The sequence below is a fragment of the Haematobia irritans genome, chromosome 4 (assembly GCF_050003625.1).
Source record: "Haematobia irritans isolate KBUSLIRL chromosome 4, ASM5000362v1, whole genome shotgun sequence".
In the NCBI taxonomy this organism is placed as follows: domain Eukaryota; kingdom Metazoa; phylum Arthropoda; class Insecta; order Diptera; family Muscidae; genus Haematobia; species Haematobia irritans.
In genome coordinates, this window is record NC_134400.1 from 145,868,694 (window position 1) to 145,885,740 (window position 17,047).

The 17,047-nt window shown below is 35.0% G+C and overlaps 2 protein-coding genes across 2 annotated transcripts; one reads left to right on the top strand and one right to left on the bottom strand.

Annotated features, from left to right (window-relative positions):
* Positions 1–3,358: 3,358 nt before the first annotated feature.
* Gem3 (Gemin 3) lies at positions 3,359–9,689 on the bottom strand. The gene is made up of 6 exons (XM_075304605.1): positions 9,402–9,689; positions 7,706–9,330; positions 6,746–7,204; positions 6,387–6,684; positions 3,904–3,969; positions 3,359–3,833 (listed from the first exon to the last, which is right to left on the bottom strand). Exons 1-6 carry the CDS (start codon positions 9,589–9,591, stop codon positions 3,580–3,582), a joined length of 2,892 nt encoding a protein of 963 aa, XP_075160720.1. The 5' UTR covers positions 9,592–9,689; the 3' UTR covers positions 3,359–3,579.
* Positions 9,690–13,906: 4,217 nt separating this feature from the next.
* LOC142235269 (protein Asterix) lies at positions 13,907–14,533 on the top strand. The gene is made up of 3 exons (XM_075306522.1): positions 13,907–14,133; positions 14,188–14,303; positions 14,373–14,533. The coding sequence occupies exons 1-3, from the start codon at positions 14,007–14,009 to the stop codon at positions 14,466–14,468; spliced, it is 339 nt and encodes a 112-aa protein (XP_075162637.1). The 5' UTR covers positions 13,907–14,006; the 3' UTR covers positions 14,469–14,533.
* Positions 14,534–17,047: the final 2,514 nt, after the last annotated feature.

Below are 17,047 nucleotides of genomic sequence, written 5' to 3' on the forward strand. Positions count from 1 at the left end.
ATTTCTGTACAGAAATAAAATTTTGACACTAAATTCTATAGAAATAACATTTTGAGAAAATTTTTTTTTATAGAAATAATATTTTGAAAAAAATTTCTATAGAAATACAATTTTGACAAAATTTTCTATAAAAATAAAATGTTGACAAAAATTTCTATAGAAATATTTGCTTGGTAGATTTGTGGTAATCTTCAAATTTTGTTAGATTTTTTTTTGGACGAGTGGTATCTGTTGTTACCACACATTGTTAAAGATCAAGCCTTGCCGGCTTCTAATTTCCTAGAGCCACCAAAATGTAAAAATTATTACAAATTGTGTTGAGTGAAAATGTCCCTACATTGTGGTCCAACGTGCCTACAAGACGCTAAATATTAGAAAACCCCTATATATAGCGAATTTCCCCTACTTCTAGCATCACTGGCTATAGTTGATATTGCACCTACGGAGTTAGTATACCACTAATATTGAGCCCGTTATTAAAAAAGAGAAAATCGTTCAATTAGTGTGGGTAATAAATCCAAATTTGTAAAATTTGAGCAATATTCTTATGTAAGAGCTAAAATTTGAAATTTGAGTAACATTGGTTAATAAATAAGAGTATTATGGCGAAATTTGGGAAAATCGTGCGATGCATATATATGGAAGCTATATCTAAATCTGAACCAATTTGCATAATATTTTGCGAGTTTGATTAATTCCACAAAAGGTTACCTTATGCAAGATTTGAGTAAGATCAGTTAAGAAATGAGGTCTGTATGGTCAAACATAAGGTTATTAGGGGCGAATTTTTCAAAATCGCACGCATGCGACTAAAGTCGCACAAAAGGGAAGTGTTTCAATTTGAAGCAATTTTTATAAATGGGAATTCATCACCGTACACCTTGCGTGGGAGCCACTGTTGTGCAATGGTCATGTATTGATCCCCAGTTTCGTTCAAACAGCAAAATGTTTTCAGCGGTGGATGCTGAGTGTTTCAAAGTTTCTCTAAGTACTTCACCGCAATGTGAAACGCCGTTTGCACTCGGTTATAAAAAGGAGTTCACTGGTCATTGAGCTTCCCATAAAAGCACTCATTAATAAGAGAGAAGTAAAGTAAATCACGTATAGTATCACAATGGAACTTAACCTACGATATCTAACCTACACGGTGTTATGGTTTGCTCAGTTGTTGTTTTTTGCATATAGTATTCAAACAATAGGTCCGTTCTAGTACCAAATAATTTTTGATAATTATCACAAGGTTTTACTGGAAGTCGTACGTTTACTCCAAAAAGTCTGCAAAAGAGAGCAGAGAGACTTCAAATGTGACATTTGAGATATAGAGAAGTTGCAAGTTTTTGCTAGGGATTTTTTGCCAGTAAAAACTTGCAAGAGTTTGTCATAAACAAATCATATGTGCAATATATTTCGTAGAGGTTATTAAAAATGTAATATAAAAAATAATTTTATTTATTATTTTAATTGATTAAGAAGCTTCAAATTGGCTGATGGTAAATTGGTACAGGACGGCGTTCGCGTACATTTCTGGTAATTTTAGCAAAGCGAAAAATATCCATTTTTACTCTATTGAAAGTTTCCGTTTTACTGGATTTTATGTTGGCAAAATATCTTTGTATGTTAAAGAGACTGTTCCTTTATTGTTTTTGTGTTGTTTTATAGAACATTTTTTGTAATAAAAAGACCTCACAAATGTAAGCGACTTTTTTGTGCGACCTTTTTTTCAATATGCAACTTTTTCAAAATTTCCAACGGTAACACTGGTTCTATGGCCAAATTTGGGAAAATCGGGCTATACATATATATGGGAGCTATATCTAAATCTGAACCGATTTCGATAATTTTTTGCACATATAGTTAGTTCTATAGAAGACTATATTTAGCCAAATTTGAGTAAGATCGGTTGATAAATAAGGGTTTTATGGCCAAATTTAGAAAAATCGGGTGGTACATATATATGTGAGCTATATCTAAATCTGAACCGATTTCGATTACCATAAAAGATTAGAGTAAGCCAAGTTTTAGTAAGATCGCTTAATAAATAAGGTTTTTATGGCCAAATTTTGGGAAAATCGGGTGATACATATATACGGGAGCTATATCTAAATTTGATCCGATTTTTTCCAAATTCAATAGTCCAATAGTTCGTCCTTGTTCCCAAAAAACTCCCTGTACCAAATTTCATCAAAATCGGTTAATAATTGCGACCGGAATCCTGTGAACAACAAATACATGCACAGACGGACGGACACCAAGCGCTAGATCGAGGTGATTCTGAGTCGATCGGTATATATTTGGCCGATGAAACTTATTATACCCTGACCACTATATGGTTTAGGGTATAAAAAGCCATCGCCAAAAAAGTAATGAAAACGTTAATTTTGAATCCGGAAGTGGTGCAAAATTAGCGCAGAAGCGATGAATTTAACATGGGCATGTCATTGGATGGATGTCCATAATTTCAACAGCCGTTACACAGCATTTGGATCACTTCTTAAGGTGTTATCCGAATTCAGTGTTTTTTTTTTTTTTGTTTTGATTATGAATGCATAATTGTCTGAAACTTTTGATCTCAAATATTTTCAAAGATTCGCAATTTTTCTAGAATAGATTTAGCATATTGTTTTCGATAAAATTAAAAAAAAATACTCATTAAAACTATGAAATCAGCTAGTTATAAAAAATTTAATTAAAAGAACTTCCTGTGTTGTTAAATAAAGAACATCTTTGGGAGGACATTATTGAAAATTGTGCCTTTAGAACAACTTCCAAATTTTTTGCGGCTATAATTTTCGTTGCCGTTTTTATGGTAAATAATGTTAATAACTTACCATATTTGTTATGTTGAAATTTTATTTTATCTCGGCTATGGACATACAATTCCTTGTGATTTCTTCTTTCCCTTTAAGAGCGGAAATATATGAATAAATAGTGGCTAGCGATGGACAATACTTCCATTGATCAGTCTGTTACAATTTTTCGCAATAAATTCTCAAACATTTGAAATAACTGCTCTAGTTTTAATTTGCGTTCCCAATACATTTAAGATTTCTGTTTGTTATGATTAAAGCCGTGTAGGGTTACATTCGGTAGCCTGTTGCTAAGAAGTGCAAATAGTTGTATTTATTATCTGTAGACTTATATGAAATTTTTCCATTCTAGAGCGATGTAAAATTGGGCCTTAGATACTGATCGGTCTTTATATTAATTTGTTGAATAAATAAATGAAATATTTAGCATAAATTTAAGTTCAATTCATTAGAAATGATTCATATTAGATTATTTATTTACATTGGGACATTAATGTATCCTGCTAGAGAAGAAAGTAATTCAGAAAAATTTTTCAAAGAAAATATCAACATTTCTTGTTATCAATACTCTGCATATTTAATAGTTGAGTTTTCTATTCAGTTAAGTTCAAATCCACATATTTAAATCTAAAGATAATTCATACACATTGAGAAATTCCGGCTTTCTACAGTATAGTTAACTTATAGTTCGTATGGCACACAATCATGCCAAGAGATTGTGTTTGTGAGACTATTAAGAATTGTTTCAAATATCAAATAAACTATTTTACTTCTATTCACGTTGTCGTTGTTGTTGTGTGAACTTAAAGAAATTGACGTAATCCTGTATTATTGTCATCTGGTTCCAATATAAATCAACCCAACGGGAATATGCCGTATGATAGGCCACATTAAGAGGGCTCTCTTCATTATTTGTGATTGTATTCGATGATGAACTCTTTCTAGTTTGATCCTGAGCACGACTGAAAAGTACCTGGCCAATGGCATTTTGGGGATTGTCATCTTCATCACTCTCCCCATCGGTTTCTTCATATAAATAAAGAAAGATATATTGGTTAGAAAAAATTGGATTTTTAATCATTTCATATATTCATACCATCGCCTTCGTCATCATCATCTTCATCTTCTTCTTCATACGTAAAATCATCATCTTCTTCGTTGTCTGGATATCATGCGCAAACATAAAAGAGAGAAAAAAATTGAATTATTAATATTATATGTTGATATTTTTTCTACAACATTTTCCATAATCTCAAAAGTCGAAGTCGGTGTCACTGAAGACGACAATAACAACTCGCAATAGTAATATTGATTTAAAAGAAAACGATGAAAAATAAAAATAAATAAAAAATAATAAACAAGTAATAATAAAGTCGGGCGGGGCCGACTATATTATACCCTGCACCACTTTGTAGATCTAAATTGTCGATACCATATCACATCCGTCAAGTGTGTTGGGGGCTATATAAAGGTTTGTCCCAAATACATACATTTAAATATCACTCGATCTGGACAGAATTTGATAGACTTCTACAAAATCTATAGACTCAAAATTTAAGTCGGCTAATGCACTAGGGTGGAACACAATGTTAGGAAAAAAATATGGGAAACATTTAAATCTGAAGCAATTTTAAGGAAACTTTGCAAAAGTTTATTTATGATTTATCGCTCGATATACATATATGTATTAGAAGTTTAGGAAAATTATAGTCATTTTTACAACTTTTCGACTAAGCAGTGGCGATTTTACAAAGAAAATGTTGGTATTTTAACCATTTTTGTCCAAATCAGAAAAACATATATATGGGAGCTATATCTAAATCTGAACCGATTTCAACCAAATTTGGCACGCATAGCAACAATGCTAATTCTACTCCCTGTGCAAAATTTCAACTAAATCGGAGCAAAAAATTGGCCTCTGTGGTCATATGAGTATAAATCGGGCGAAAGCTATATATGGGAGATATATCTAAATTTGAACCGATTTCAACCAAATTTGGCACGCATAGCAACAATGCTAATTCTACTCCCTGTGCAAAATTTCAACTAAATCGGAGCAAAAAATTGGCCTCTGTGGTCATATGAGTGTAAATCGGCCGAACGATATATATGGGAGCTATATCTAAATCTGAACCGATTTCAACCAAATTTGGCACGCATAGCTACAATGCTAATTCTACTACCTGTGCAAAATTTCAACTAAATCGGAGTTAAAAATTGGCCTCTGTGGTCATATGAGTGTAAATCGGGCGAAAGCTATATATGGGAGCTATATCTAAATCTGAACCGATTTCAACCAAATTTGGCACGCATAGCTACAATGCTAATTCTACTCCCTTTGCAAAATTTCAACCAAATTGGGGTAAAACTCTGGCTTCTGGGACCGTATTAGTCCATATCGGGCGAAAGATATATATGGGAGCTATATCTAAATCTGAACCGATTTCAACAAAATTTGGCACGCATAGCTACAATGCTAATTCTACTCCCTGTGCAAAATTTCAGCCAAATTGGGGTAAAACTCTGGCTTCTGGGACCGTATTAGTCCATATCGGGCGAAAGATATATATGGGAGCTATATCTAAATCTGAACCGATTTCAATAAAATTTGGCACGCTTGACTATAGTACTAATTGTTCTTCTTGTGCAAAATTTTAAGTAAATTAGGGTAAAACTCTGGCTTCTGGGGCCATATAAGTCCATATCGGGCAAAAAACATACTTGTGCCAAATTTGAAGTCGATTGGACTAAAACTGCGAGCTAGACTTTGATTACAAAAATGTGTTCACGGACAGACGGACATGGCTATATCGACTCAGGAGCCCACCCTGAGCATTTTTGCCAAAGACACCATGTGTCTATCTAGTCTCCTTCTGGGAGACTAGAAATGAAATTTTAATGTTTCGATGAATTGATTTTTGGGGCGGTTGCGAATTAACACCCTTTTCTCTCTAACCCCCATTTTCATGAAGCTCCGTTAGTGCTACGTTAGCTAACGAACTTTTAATCCGTACTATGGACATACCTGTCATGTTACCTATATATTATATACGCAAGTTAACAACTTAACTGCTGAAAATTTTTCAGTTAAAGTTCACCTGAGAGGAAATATTTCTTTCTGTTGACTGGCAGTTAAATCCTAACAAAGCTACATGAAAATGGCAGTAAGACGTATATTCAGGCAAATATGGCCAAAATAAGTTTTTATTAAAAATATTATTTTTTCGAGAATTTTAATCAAAAAATGTATATTTTCAGTGTGGTCAATTATTAACGTTCTTTTCGCTCTAGGCCGCATATATAAGGAGAATGGCCAACATACCACATTTGGTTTTTTTTTCGAGGTCATATTTCATTGTGATGTTGTTGAATGTTGGAGTAAAACGATACATAGTAATCAATAAAATATATTCTGATTATCGTTTACTCGTGTCTCGGCGATTACTAAATTAAACTATTACACCTACATTTCTATAAGCCTAAGCTGTAATTGTTTTAGTAAATTTTCATATTTGAAAATCAGTGTAGAGAATCGACAAGGTAGACGAGGTGTTATTGTAATAAAAAGCGATAACTCACCATCATCCTCGTCGCTAGATGTTTCATACACAGGTATTTGCCTTCGACCCCTGATACTCTCTGGTTCAGATGTATCAATCCCTGAGGAACCAGAAGTGGTTGTTTTTTCATCAAAACCACTACTTCCACCAACTCGACCACCAGACCGCTCTGTATCCGAACCAGAATGGTGACCATCATCATCGTTGTTTGATACAGACTCTTCGGTAGTGGAAGGCGAAGATTGTTCAAGATTTTCCACAGCATTCACAATAGGTGAAACAGAATTGGGCGGAGATTGATAGGGTGGAATTTCAATCTGTAAAATAAATTGTCAATGAGGGGAAATATTGTTCCGAGATTAAATGCATTAAACTTACGTGTGCCGTAACGTTTATAGACAACTTTTGCCTTTGCTGATGCTGCGTGCTAGTTTGTGTATTTGTTCCTTGTACCACATCGGGTACAAAACTGGTTATTGCTTGTGTATTGTTATGAGCAGGCGATGGAAAATGTTTAGGTTCTTTTTCTAATTCGTGAGATTCGGTTGTGACTGTGGTTTCATTCGTAGCCGGATACAAATCCGAGGAATTATTATGTAATTCCTCGAGAGAATCATGTTGAATCGATGGCGTTGTAACTGACATAATAAATGTTTGTTTATTAACATCTTCCGATAAAGAAATTGAACTCTCCTCCTCTTTGAAGTTTGCAAAATCAGTATATAAATCGACGTTGTCGTTTACCGGAGTTTTAGGTGTAGGCTTATCGATGAGTAATGACTTTAGTTGTGCCAATTTAGACGAATTAATAATAGGCCCATCAACTGTTACTTCACCCTGAAATCGGAGAAGTAGTAATTATAGAGATATTCGAACAAAACAACTAATGGGGGAAAATGATACCCTATGGACATAGTTTTCTCTAAAGCTTGGTTAAGGACATTCAATTAGTACATATTTGATATGTTAGTTGGAACTGGCATTTATAATCAATACTTGCCAAAAAGTAATTTCAATTGAAAATTGCCCGTGTTGACACATAGATACAGCTGGGTCATTTAATTGTTATATCGGAAGGTTACACTTATATAAAAAATATACCAAATATTAAAAAAAAAATCCCGCTGTAGTTATTGATGTTGCAATTTCAGAAACTTTGCCAACTTAAAACAAAATTTAAAATTAAAAAAAAAAAAACAAACAAAAATGTACCCCATTTTATAATACATTGAAGGCTGTCCATTATTTTACTTTGGAGGAAGAAAAACATTGTTTCCATATAATTTCTTAGGGAATTTTTACTATAAATTAATTTCAAACCAAATCTTTTCGCATTACCTCTGAAGTTTCCTTTGTGTTATTCAATACTTCTTCTGTGTAGGCATCAAATAAATCTTGATTGCGTTTCGTTGGTGTGTCCTGCGACGATTGACGATCAACTAAGAACTCCACAAGAGTGGGTATAGCAGACTTCTGCATTAATACTGACTGATAGCGGGATATGTCTTGTTGACTACTGCGTAAGCTATCGGCAGCAATACTACTTGCATCGTCTATTGTATTGGAGGTTATGAGTTGATGTGTTGATGCATCAATGTTGGTCTCACAAGGTGTGTTAGTATTTGCTGGTATTGTCACTGGAACTTCATTCAAGGGAATATTATTGGGGTCCTGGGATGATTCTGTGAATTGAGGCATATTTACTGCACTGTCTTTGGAGTTTATAAGGAATGTGTTGGTATCGATCGAAGACTGTTGTAGCGATGTGGCATTATTCGAAAGATTTTCTTTATTTTCTGACAACGATGGTGTCAGCGATATATTGTCCTGCGATGCTAAGGGAGCCTTTGGCATTGGTTCAGCATGATACAAACCAAAATATTGAATATCATCCTCAAAACGTGTGAAATTCCAAATATCACGTTGATCCTTCTCTTCTTCCATTTTTGAAGGAAATTTAAGAACTTTCATTCCTGTTCCTACATCCGTGATGAGCTTTCCAAACGTCTTTTGGTCTTTGGCTGATGCCACACAGCTAATGGCGATACCATGCGATCCAAAACGACCAGCACGTCCAATTCTGTGCAAATATGTAACTGAGTCTGTGGGCAATTCGAGGTTGATTACTAAATTTACATGCTCTGAATCTACCCCACGAGCCATTAGGTCGGTAGCCAATAAGATACGAGTTTTGAATTCCCGGAATTTGCGGAATTGCTCTAGGCGTATCTTTTGGCTTTGAGCACCGGATATTAGTTCGCAAGGCCATCCATCTTTTTCTAAATAGTTACGATAAGAATCAGCTCTTGATTGGGATCCAGCGAAGATTAAGCATTGTTTGAAAGAAACTCGACCAAATATGTGCCTCAAAGCATCCAATTTCAATTGCATTTCCAAAATACTAGTCTTCTGTTCGGGTAATTCATAGACGAACTGTTTGATGCCTACCAAGAGAGTAGATCTTTCTTCCGTTGAGATAAGAAGGGGATTCTGCATAACCTTTGCTATTTCCTGATCTAAATTATCTTCAAATGTGGCACTACAGGCTAATGTTTGCTTCCGATTAGGTAAAGCATTACGTATCCGTTGCAGATCTTGGCGAAAAGTGTGGGTATACATTTTATCAGCTTCGTCCAAAACTAACAATCTTATTTTGGACGTATTGAGGACTTCATTTTGTATCAGATGCAAAATTCTACCTGGGGTTCCCACAATAGCCTTGGCCCCCTGAACACGTTTACGGTCTTCAGAAACATCCATACCTCCAATAACGCATACTGCTTTGAAGCCCGGACAGAACTTTCCAATTTTATTCAGTGTATCTTCTATTTGTGTGGCAATCTCACGCGTCGGAGCCACAATTAAAGATTGTGGCTCATGAATCTCACTGGTATAGGCCTCCAAAACAATGGAACAAAATATTAGCGTTTTGCCAGTGCCAGACTTTGATTGTACTAGCAAGTCTAAAAGTAAAAGTGATAATAATGTATCAGATATATATGTAAATTCTATTTAATTTTTATGTCTTTCTTACCCATTCCAGACTTTCCCACAGGAATAGCGGTAGCTTGAATTACCGTTGGATATATGAAACCGGCCTGATGTAAGCCCTTTCTTAGGTGTTCGGAAATTAACATTTTACTGAAAGGCGCCAATTGCTTCAGCCGAACATCATCTGTTCGCTGAACTACGTCCAGATTATGAGCCAATCCTTTGCATTCCATAACGTTCTGATTATGAAAATTGTAGGTCTCCGCAATGTGCAATATACCGCTTTACTCAGACAAAATAATAACACATGTAAACAAATGTACGAAATATCGATAAGGAGATAAACGAAACAATACAAACACAGGACGCTTCATAATGTTAAAAATTCACTCAGTTGATAAGATAAAATAGCTAAGTTCCTTCACTTTTTCGGATTTGTTGTTCAAAGTCGGTACTAACTAATGCGCTTTACAGACTATCAGTTATTCCGGACGGAATGTCGGTGTTTGTAAAGAATCTTACAGTGTGTCGGATCGATACGACTTGTCGGCGATGACTAAATAATCGGTAAATGTGTTATCGATCCCATAAACATGCAGCAGTATCGATTATGCCTTCGGACTTAACTTATAATGTGCACAATATATGGGATATGTTCGACACGGGCACTGTCGTCCGGAATAACTGATAGTCTGTAAAGCGCATTAAAGGCCGGTACTCTGTTCGGTTTTCGCGTTGAAACTCCATACAAAACCAAAACATGCGAAAAACTAGCGAAATTTTTTTTCCATTTGTGGTACTTTGTTTTTTTCGAGTTGAAAAACTGACGTAACTCGCGTAGTCAGTATTTTCATAACATGGCGCCATTTGCAATGTGAATTAAGAAATAATTTATTTATTAAACTGATTTTTGTGAATTTATAACACAAAAGTGGATCTGATTATTATTTAAAAATGTAATCTGATGATTGATAAAACAAAGTATAACATGGAGTTGTATTTCCATAATAAACTAGCAACAATATCTAGCCGCTCCCTGGATGGTAGAATATAAATAATGAAATTTAAACACAAATGTTAACAAAATAAAAGCTTTATTTGGTGAATTATATTTTACAATCGTTTCATTTGTACCGGGCATCGGGATAATAAACACAAAACATAATTTAAACAAAAGGAGGCACAGCAATTGATGTTCCAAAACAAGCATTAGCACTTCAACCAACATGTATAGTACCGAGGTAGCAATGAATGGAATCACAAGAATTAATTGCTATGTTCCAAAAAATAAAATGCAGCTCTGTAAAATTAGTTTTTTAATTCCAAAGATATTTGTAAAATAACTTCGCCTGCTTCTTCTTTTTCAAATTATTTATTTTGTATGCGTGTGTGTGTAAATCGAGCCACTAGTTGCGTATCGCAGACTGTCACGAAATGATTACATATACAATCATTTCGTGACAGTCTGCGATGTTGTCAATACATTTCGACGAAATAAACGCAAAAAAGTCCCAAAATGGCTGTTTTTCCCCCTCAAAATATATTGTCAACACTATCATTTTTCAACGCGAAACAATGATTGAGTGGAATTTTTTTCGCACCAACAAACAGAGTACCCGCCTTAAGGTAGGTACTATGTTCGGTTTCCGCAGCGAAATCCCATACAAAACCAAAAATGCGAAAAACTACCGAAATATTTTTTCATTTGTGGTACTTTGTTTTTTTCGAGTTGAAAAACTGACGTAAAGCGCACAGTCCCTAATTAGATCGTGTTAAATCCTTCCATGGCTCTTCCCTGCCAGCATTTCAAAGTTCCATTTCATCCTCATCGCTACCACAGACTCGTAAGTGACAGTGCAACAATCGCCAACTGTGATAGTATTTTGCCATCACTATTCGCATGAAAGTAGTTTGCCATCACTATTGTTACAAGAGCCATTTTATATTTTGTGAAACACCAAGCACAACTAGCTTCTTATAATTTATTTAAATAAAAACGATAATGAAGTGCTGAAAACATAGTTATTTCGCTTAAAATTGTGAAAGGTATATTGGTGAACAATTTTTGACTTTCCGAATGGAATAAAGTGTTAGTTTTTCAAATATTTTTCCAGACAGGCTGGCTCCATTGGGAATAAAAGCACTGGCTGATAGACGCTACAACATGTAACTTGCAACTTGAAACTCAACTTCAATCTTTTATTAATGCATAAAAATATCTTAAATGTGATGTGATAGTCGTATAAATGTTATATTTATGAGAATTTATAAATGTTTAATAAAATTAATAATCATCTAAACAATCGTGTTTTACTTGACCACAATGATTCTTTTACAACTATCTTAAAATGCACTTTCTCTGATTTTTTGAAGGGGCTCTTATTGGTGTCTTTCTAAATGTATCCAGATGGGCACCTAATAATTGTAATAGTAACTTGGCGTGGTACAACTTCTCAATAGTGACGGCGCTTTTCCGAGGAGTTTTGGATATCGTATACGACTGTTTTCGACGTAGTGGGGATTCTCAAAAGCGCCCCCAAATTCAAAAAATGTTGGCAGGGAATTTAACTATAATTGGTAAGCCAAAATAAAAAGTGAAATGAAAACGTAATGGAAATCACTAAACTCGATTGTTTTGCAGAAAACTAAAATCATTGGATGCTATATTCTTGGAAGATGTTGGCCGATGAAAAAATGGCGAGGGAATCAACAAAGGTAAGTTTCCAGAAATCTTTCAAAGTGCAACCAATTAAAACAAAGAGCAAAAATTCCCATATCAAGAACTTCTGAATTAAAATGTGCATTACATCAATTTACATCCCGTCATCCCGTCTATTCTAACACGCAGGCCAGCAAGTTTCTCGATAGTAATTATTTCAAATTGCAGCATATTAATTAACAATTAATTAATTAATAGTTATGTGACACCAACATTATGGAGGAAATCGAATTAGCATATACATGTAAAAATGTTTAAGATATTTAAATTTGTATTGCTAGTTTTATTTATTAATACGTTTAATAAGATAATTATGTTTTGATTGGTATTATAGTATTTTTTATATTATTAATATTATTTTTAATATTATTATATTTCTTCACCGAAAAAAATTAATAAATTATACAAAATCCCTAGAAATTTAGCGTTGACTTTTAGTTAGAACTGGGATTGAATTTCACACAAAATGTGCTTAGAAAACATTCGCAACAATGTTATTTTTTAATTTGTCTCACATTGAAAACTGTTTGAGAAATTATTGAGTAGCGATGCATTTCAATTTGAGGATTACAATTGAGAAATTATTGCTGATGTGTTGAATTTTACTGCTGAGGGTAATGTCTGTTTTTTGTAGAGAACGCGATTTTCTCAACAATTTCTCAACTTGAATATTACCCTAATGCTTTGGAAAAATGATTGAATTTTAGTATTTTTCAAATGTTCTTGTTTATTGGGTTATGCGCTTTAAGGGCACCTTATACGGTCGGATAAACCCTGCGACACAACACGTTGCGGCGACAAATCCGATTGTATAAGGTCGTGTTCGGCTGTCGCGGGGATGTGTTGGCATAAAATCAAAACAACTTTGATTTTTTCTGGTTGGGTGGTACAAATTATTGAATGTAAGGGGATGTTCGACAAACATTATCAAAGACAAATTTATTTTTACATTAAAAACAGGCATTTATGCAATGAAATTAATGATGGATCGCCAATTCTGGTTGAAAATTTCATTTCATTTCATTTGTTTTATTTTTTTATTTATTTAAATTAAAGAAACATATAAATCTAAACCAGTATTGTGGCAAAAACGTGGAAAAATTTCACTTCCAATCAATGGGAAACCAGGCGACAAGTATTTTGAAATTCAAGTAATTTGTAATATATTAAATGTGGATTACTTCAGGAATCATTGTTTTGACACATATACCAGGATTTTTTTATTATCTTCTTCCAGTTTTTCAGTAAAAAATGGTTTCACCCATAAATCTTCGTACAACTTCATTGTTTGTTTATGCTTCTTCTTATTTTTTCATGTTGTCATCACATTTGTTCGTGCAGTGTAAGGGCAAAACTTGAACGAACACACAACAAATAGACGAACCTCTGTCGGTGTGTTTATCCGACCGTCTAAGGTACGCTTTACAGACTATCAGTTATTCCGGACGGAATGTCGGTGTTTGTAAAGAATCTTACAGTGTGTCGGATCGATACGACTTGTCGGCGATGACTAAATAATCGGTAAATGTGTTATCGATCCCATAAACATGCAGCAGTGTCGATTATGCCTTCGGACTTAACTTATAATGTGCACAATATATGGGTTATGTTCGACACGAGCACTGTCGTCCGGAATAACTGATAGTCTGTAAAGCGCTTTAACTAATTTCAATTAAAACCAATGACGGCGAAATGCTCTGAGAACTTTTATTGGCAAAAAGTTTGAAACCGTGTTGAATATAAGCTTTCCTCCAATACTTGTGTTTATGGGGTTGCTTTTGTACAATTGTGTTTCGAATCACCCTGTGTAATGTTTGATAACAGAATTATCGGATGTTTGTGACGTTGCTATCTTCTCAGTGGTATCAAGTGCCGTCTGACCTTATTTTTTTAATTAAATAAGTGTACTACTTTTATAATTTATTGAAAATGAATACCACGGTAGATCCTAGACGCAAGGAAAAGGTTCACCGGTACAAAGCTCCTCAGGCTCAAGGACAGAATGGTAGTGGTACTGGAAATGAAGATTTAACACCGGACTACATGAATATATTGGGTATGCATGGTGTAGTTAACATTCCAATTTATTAATTTACAATTTCTTTTTAAGGTATGATATTTTCCATGTGTGGTCTTATGATGAAGTTAAAGTGGTGTGCCTGGTTCGCATTATACTGTAGTTGCATTAGTTTCGCCAGTTCTCGCGTTAGCGATGATGCCAAGCAGGTTAGAGCCATAGTCCCGAAATAATTTTATTACGATTGTTATTTTCAATAAAATTATTTTACCTTTTAGGTTCTTTCATCATTCATGCTAAGTGTTAGTGCTGTAGTTATGTCTTATCTACAGAATCCAGCTCCAATGACGCCCCCGTGGATATCGTCTTCATAATATTTGATTCCAAAGTCTAGTTCTTTTTCTATTTAGATAAATAAAATTTATTTAACCTTATGAAATTTGTTTATTTTGGGCCACCCGTTTATATGCGCTCTTCATATAAAAGAGAAGCATCTATCTACAGACAACAAACATGATTAAACCGAAAAACGATTTCGTTAAAACTGCACCAAAGACTACATCATGTCATAAGAAATTTAAAGAGTTTTACATAAATGCTAGCGCAATTGGTCAGAACACTCCAGTCGGAAATTACTTGCTAGACATAGGAATAACTCACTGTGTATTAAAATTATTTCTTGTTTCCTCAAAATCCGATTTTTTTGCAAATTGACAAAAGCATACAATGTTTGAAGTTGGAATAATAAGGTTGGATTTTTATTTCATTTTGTGTGGCGTTATGTGTGCGTTACTTGTGTTCAAGTCGTGGAATTCTGCGAATAAGGCTGCCTCCAGACTGATGTGGTGGTAAGTCGGATATATTTGATTATCTCTTTCGGTAACTTTAAAAAGGCAGACACCGCAATTTTTAGCAGATCTTAATGGAGTGTGGTATATATGTAGGTATGGTATGACTGATAAGTATTGCAACCAACTTCAGTTGCTATCATTTCTAAAGTGCTCGTCTGGTAGCTAACAGATATTCCTATGGCCGTTAATTTCGTTGTTTACAAGTTTACAAAACAATTTTGAGTTAAAGCATTCAGAAACGAAGTTGTTAGTGATGGAATTGATAGTGTGATTGCTTTGTGTTTGGCTGGAAACCAACGTTAGAGCTCACTAGCACACAAATAGCAATACCGGCAGTGTTGTATCGCGTCCAAAAAGTCGACAAAACAAAAACGGTAACAACACTAGAAAAGATCCGAAATGTGGTAGAAAACTTGTTCATTAGCTGAACATATCGCGAAAATGGAAAATGAGCTTGGACTAAGGCCATTGAAGTTAGACTGAAAAGAACCAAGGAGATGGCTCGTTTGCATGAAAGTGGCTAGCTGCCGAACTGAGCAGTTTGTGAAAAAAACAAAATGATTGGTTTTACTTGCTAATGCGGTAATTGTGTACGCGTAACGGTCGATGGTCGCCCGTGGGGTCAAAATGTATTAAAGCCGTGGGATAACAAACATTTCGGCAGCAGACCCTGGACATTCCAACAGGCCTCAGCAATATCGCAATCAGCACGCGTCAACAAGTACCGTACGATGGCCACTAAAATCTCCAGATTGGATTTTTGCACCTGGAGCATTTGGAGAGTAAGATTGGCACTAAAGATATTAAAAGTGATCATCTCAAAATGGTGCTTTGCAGGGAAAGGGCCAAAATGACGCAGAGCCACTTTTGTGTAGCGTGCGGTGGCTTTTGAAGGTCATAATTCATGGCCGTTTGAAGGCCATAATTCATGCCAAAGGTAGTCAATTCGAAGAAATCTAAACTTATTCTAAAATTTAATTTTATCAGCTATGGCGTTTTTAAACGTGTGTAACCCGTTTTTCTCTATGCAGAATACTCATATTTGATTCCTAAATCAAATGTGATTGAAAATGTTTGAAGAGGTTTAATATTTTGCACAAAAAAAAAAATGAACTCTCCGTGGCACCAAATACATTTTAATTTTGGTTTAGTTCATGGGAATTATTATGTTCGAGACCTAGATTGTCTTTCCTGACGAGACCACATTTTTATTTTAATTCGTTTATTATTAACAATATACGTCTATCTTGACTCGAGAAATGTTTTAATCTAAAGGGTGATTTGTTAAGAGCTTGATAACTTTTAAAAAAAAAAAAACGCATAAAATTTGCAAAATCTCATCGGTTCTTTATTTGAAACGTTAGATTGGTCCATGACATTTACTTTTTGAAGATAATTTCATTTCAATGTTGACCGCGGCTGCGTCTTAGGTGGTCCATTCGGAAAGTCCAATTTTGGGCAACTTTTTCGAGCATTTCGGCCGGAATAGCCCGAATTTCTTCGGAAATGTTGTCTTCCAAAGCTGGAATAGTTGCTGGCTTATTTCTGTAGACTTTAGACTTGACGTAGCCCCACAAAAAATAGTCTAAAGGCGTCAAATCGCATGATCTTGGTGGCCAACTTACCGGTCCATTTCTTGAGATGAATTGTTCTCCGAAGTTTTCCCTCAAAATGGCCATAGAATCGCGAGCTGTGTGGCATGTAGCGCCATCTTGTTGAAACCACATGTCAACCAAGTTCAGTTCTTCCATTTTTGGCAACAAAAAGTTTGTTAGCATCGAACGATAGCGATCGCCATTCACCGTAACGTTGCGTCCAACAGCATCTTTGAAAAAATACGGTCCAATGATTCCACCAGCGTACAAACCACACCAAACAGTGCATTTTTCGGGATGCATGGGCAGTTCTTGAACGGCTTCTGGTTGCTCTTCACTCCAAATGCGGCAATTTTGCTTATTTACGTAGCCATTCAACCAGAAATGAGCCTCATCGCTGAACAAAATTTGTCGATAAAAAAGCGGATTTTCTGCCAACTTTTCTAGGGCCCATTCACTGAAAATTCGACGTTGTGGCAGATCGTTCGGCTTCAGTTCTTGCACGAG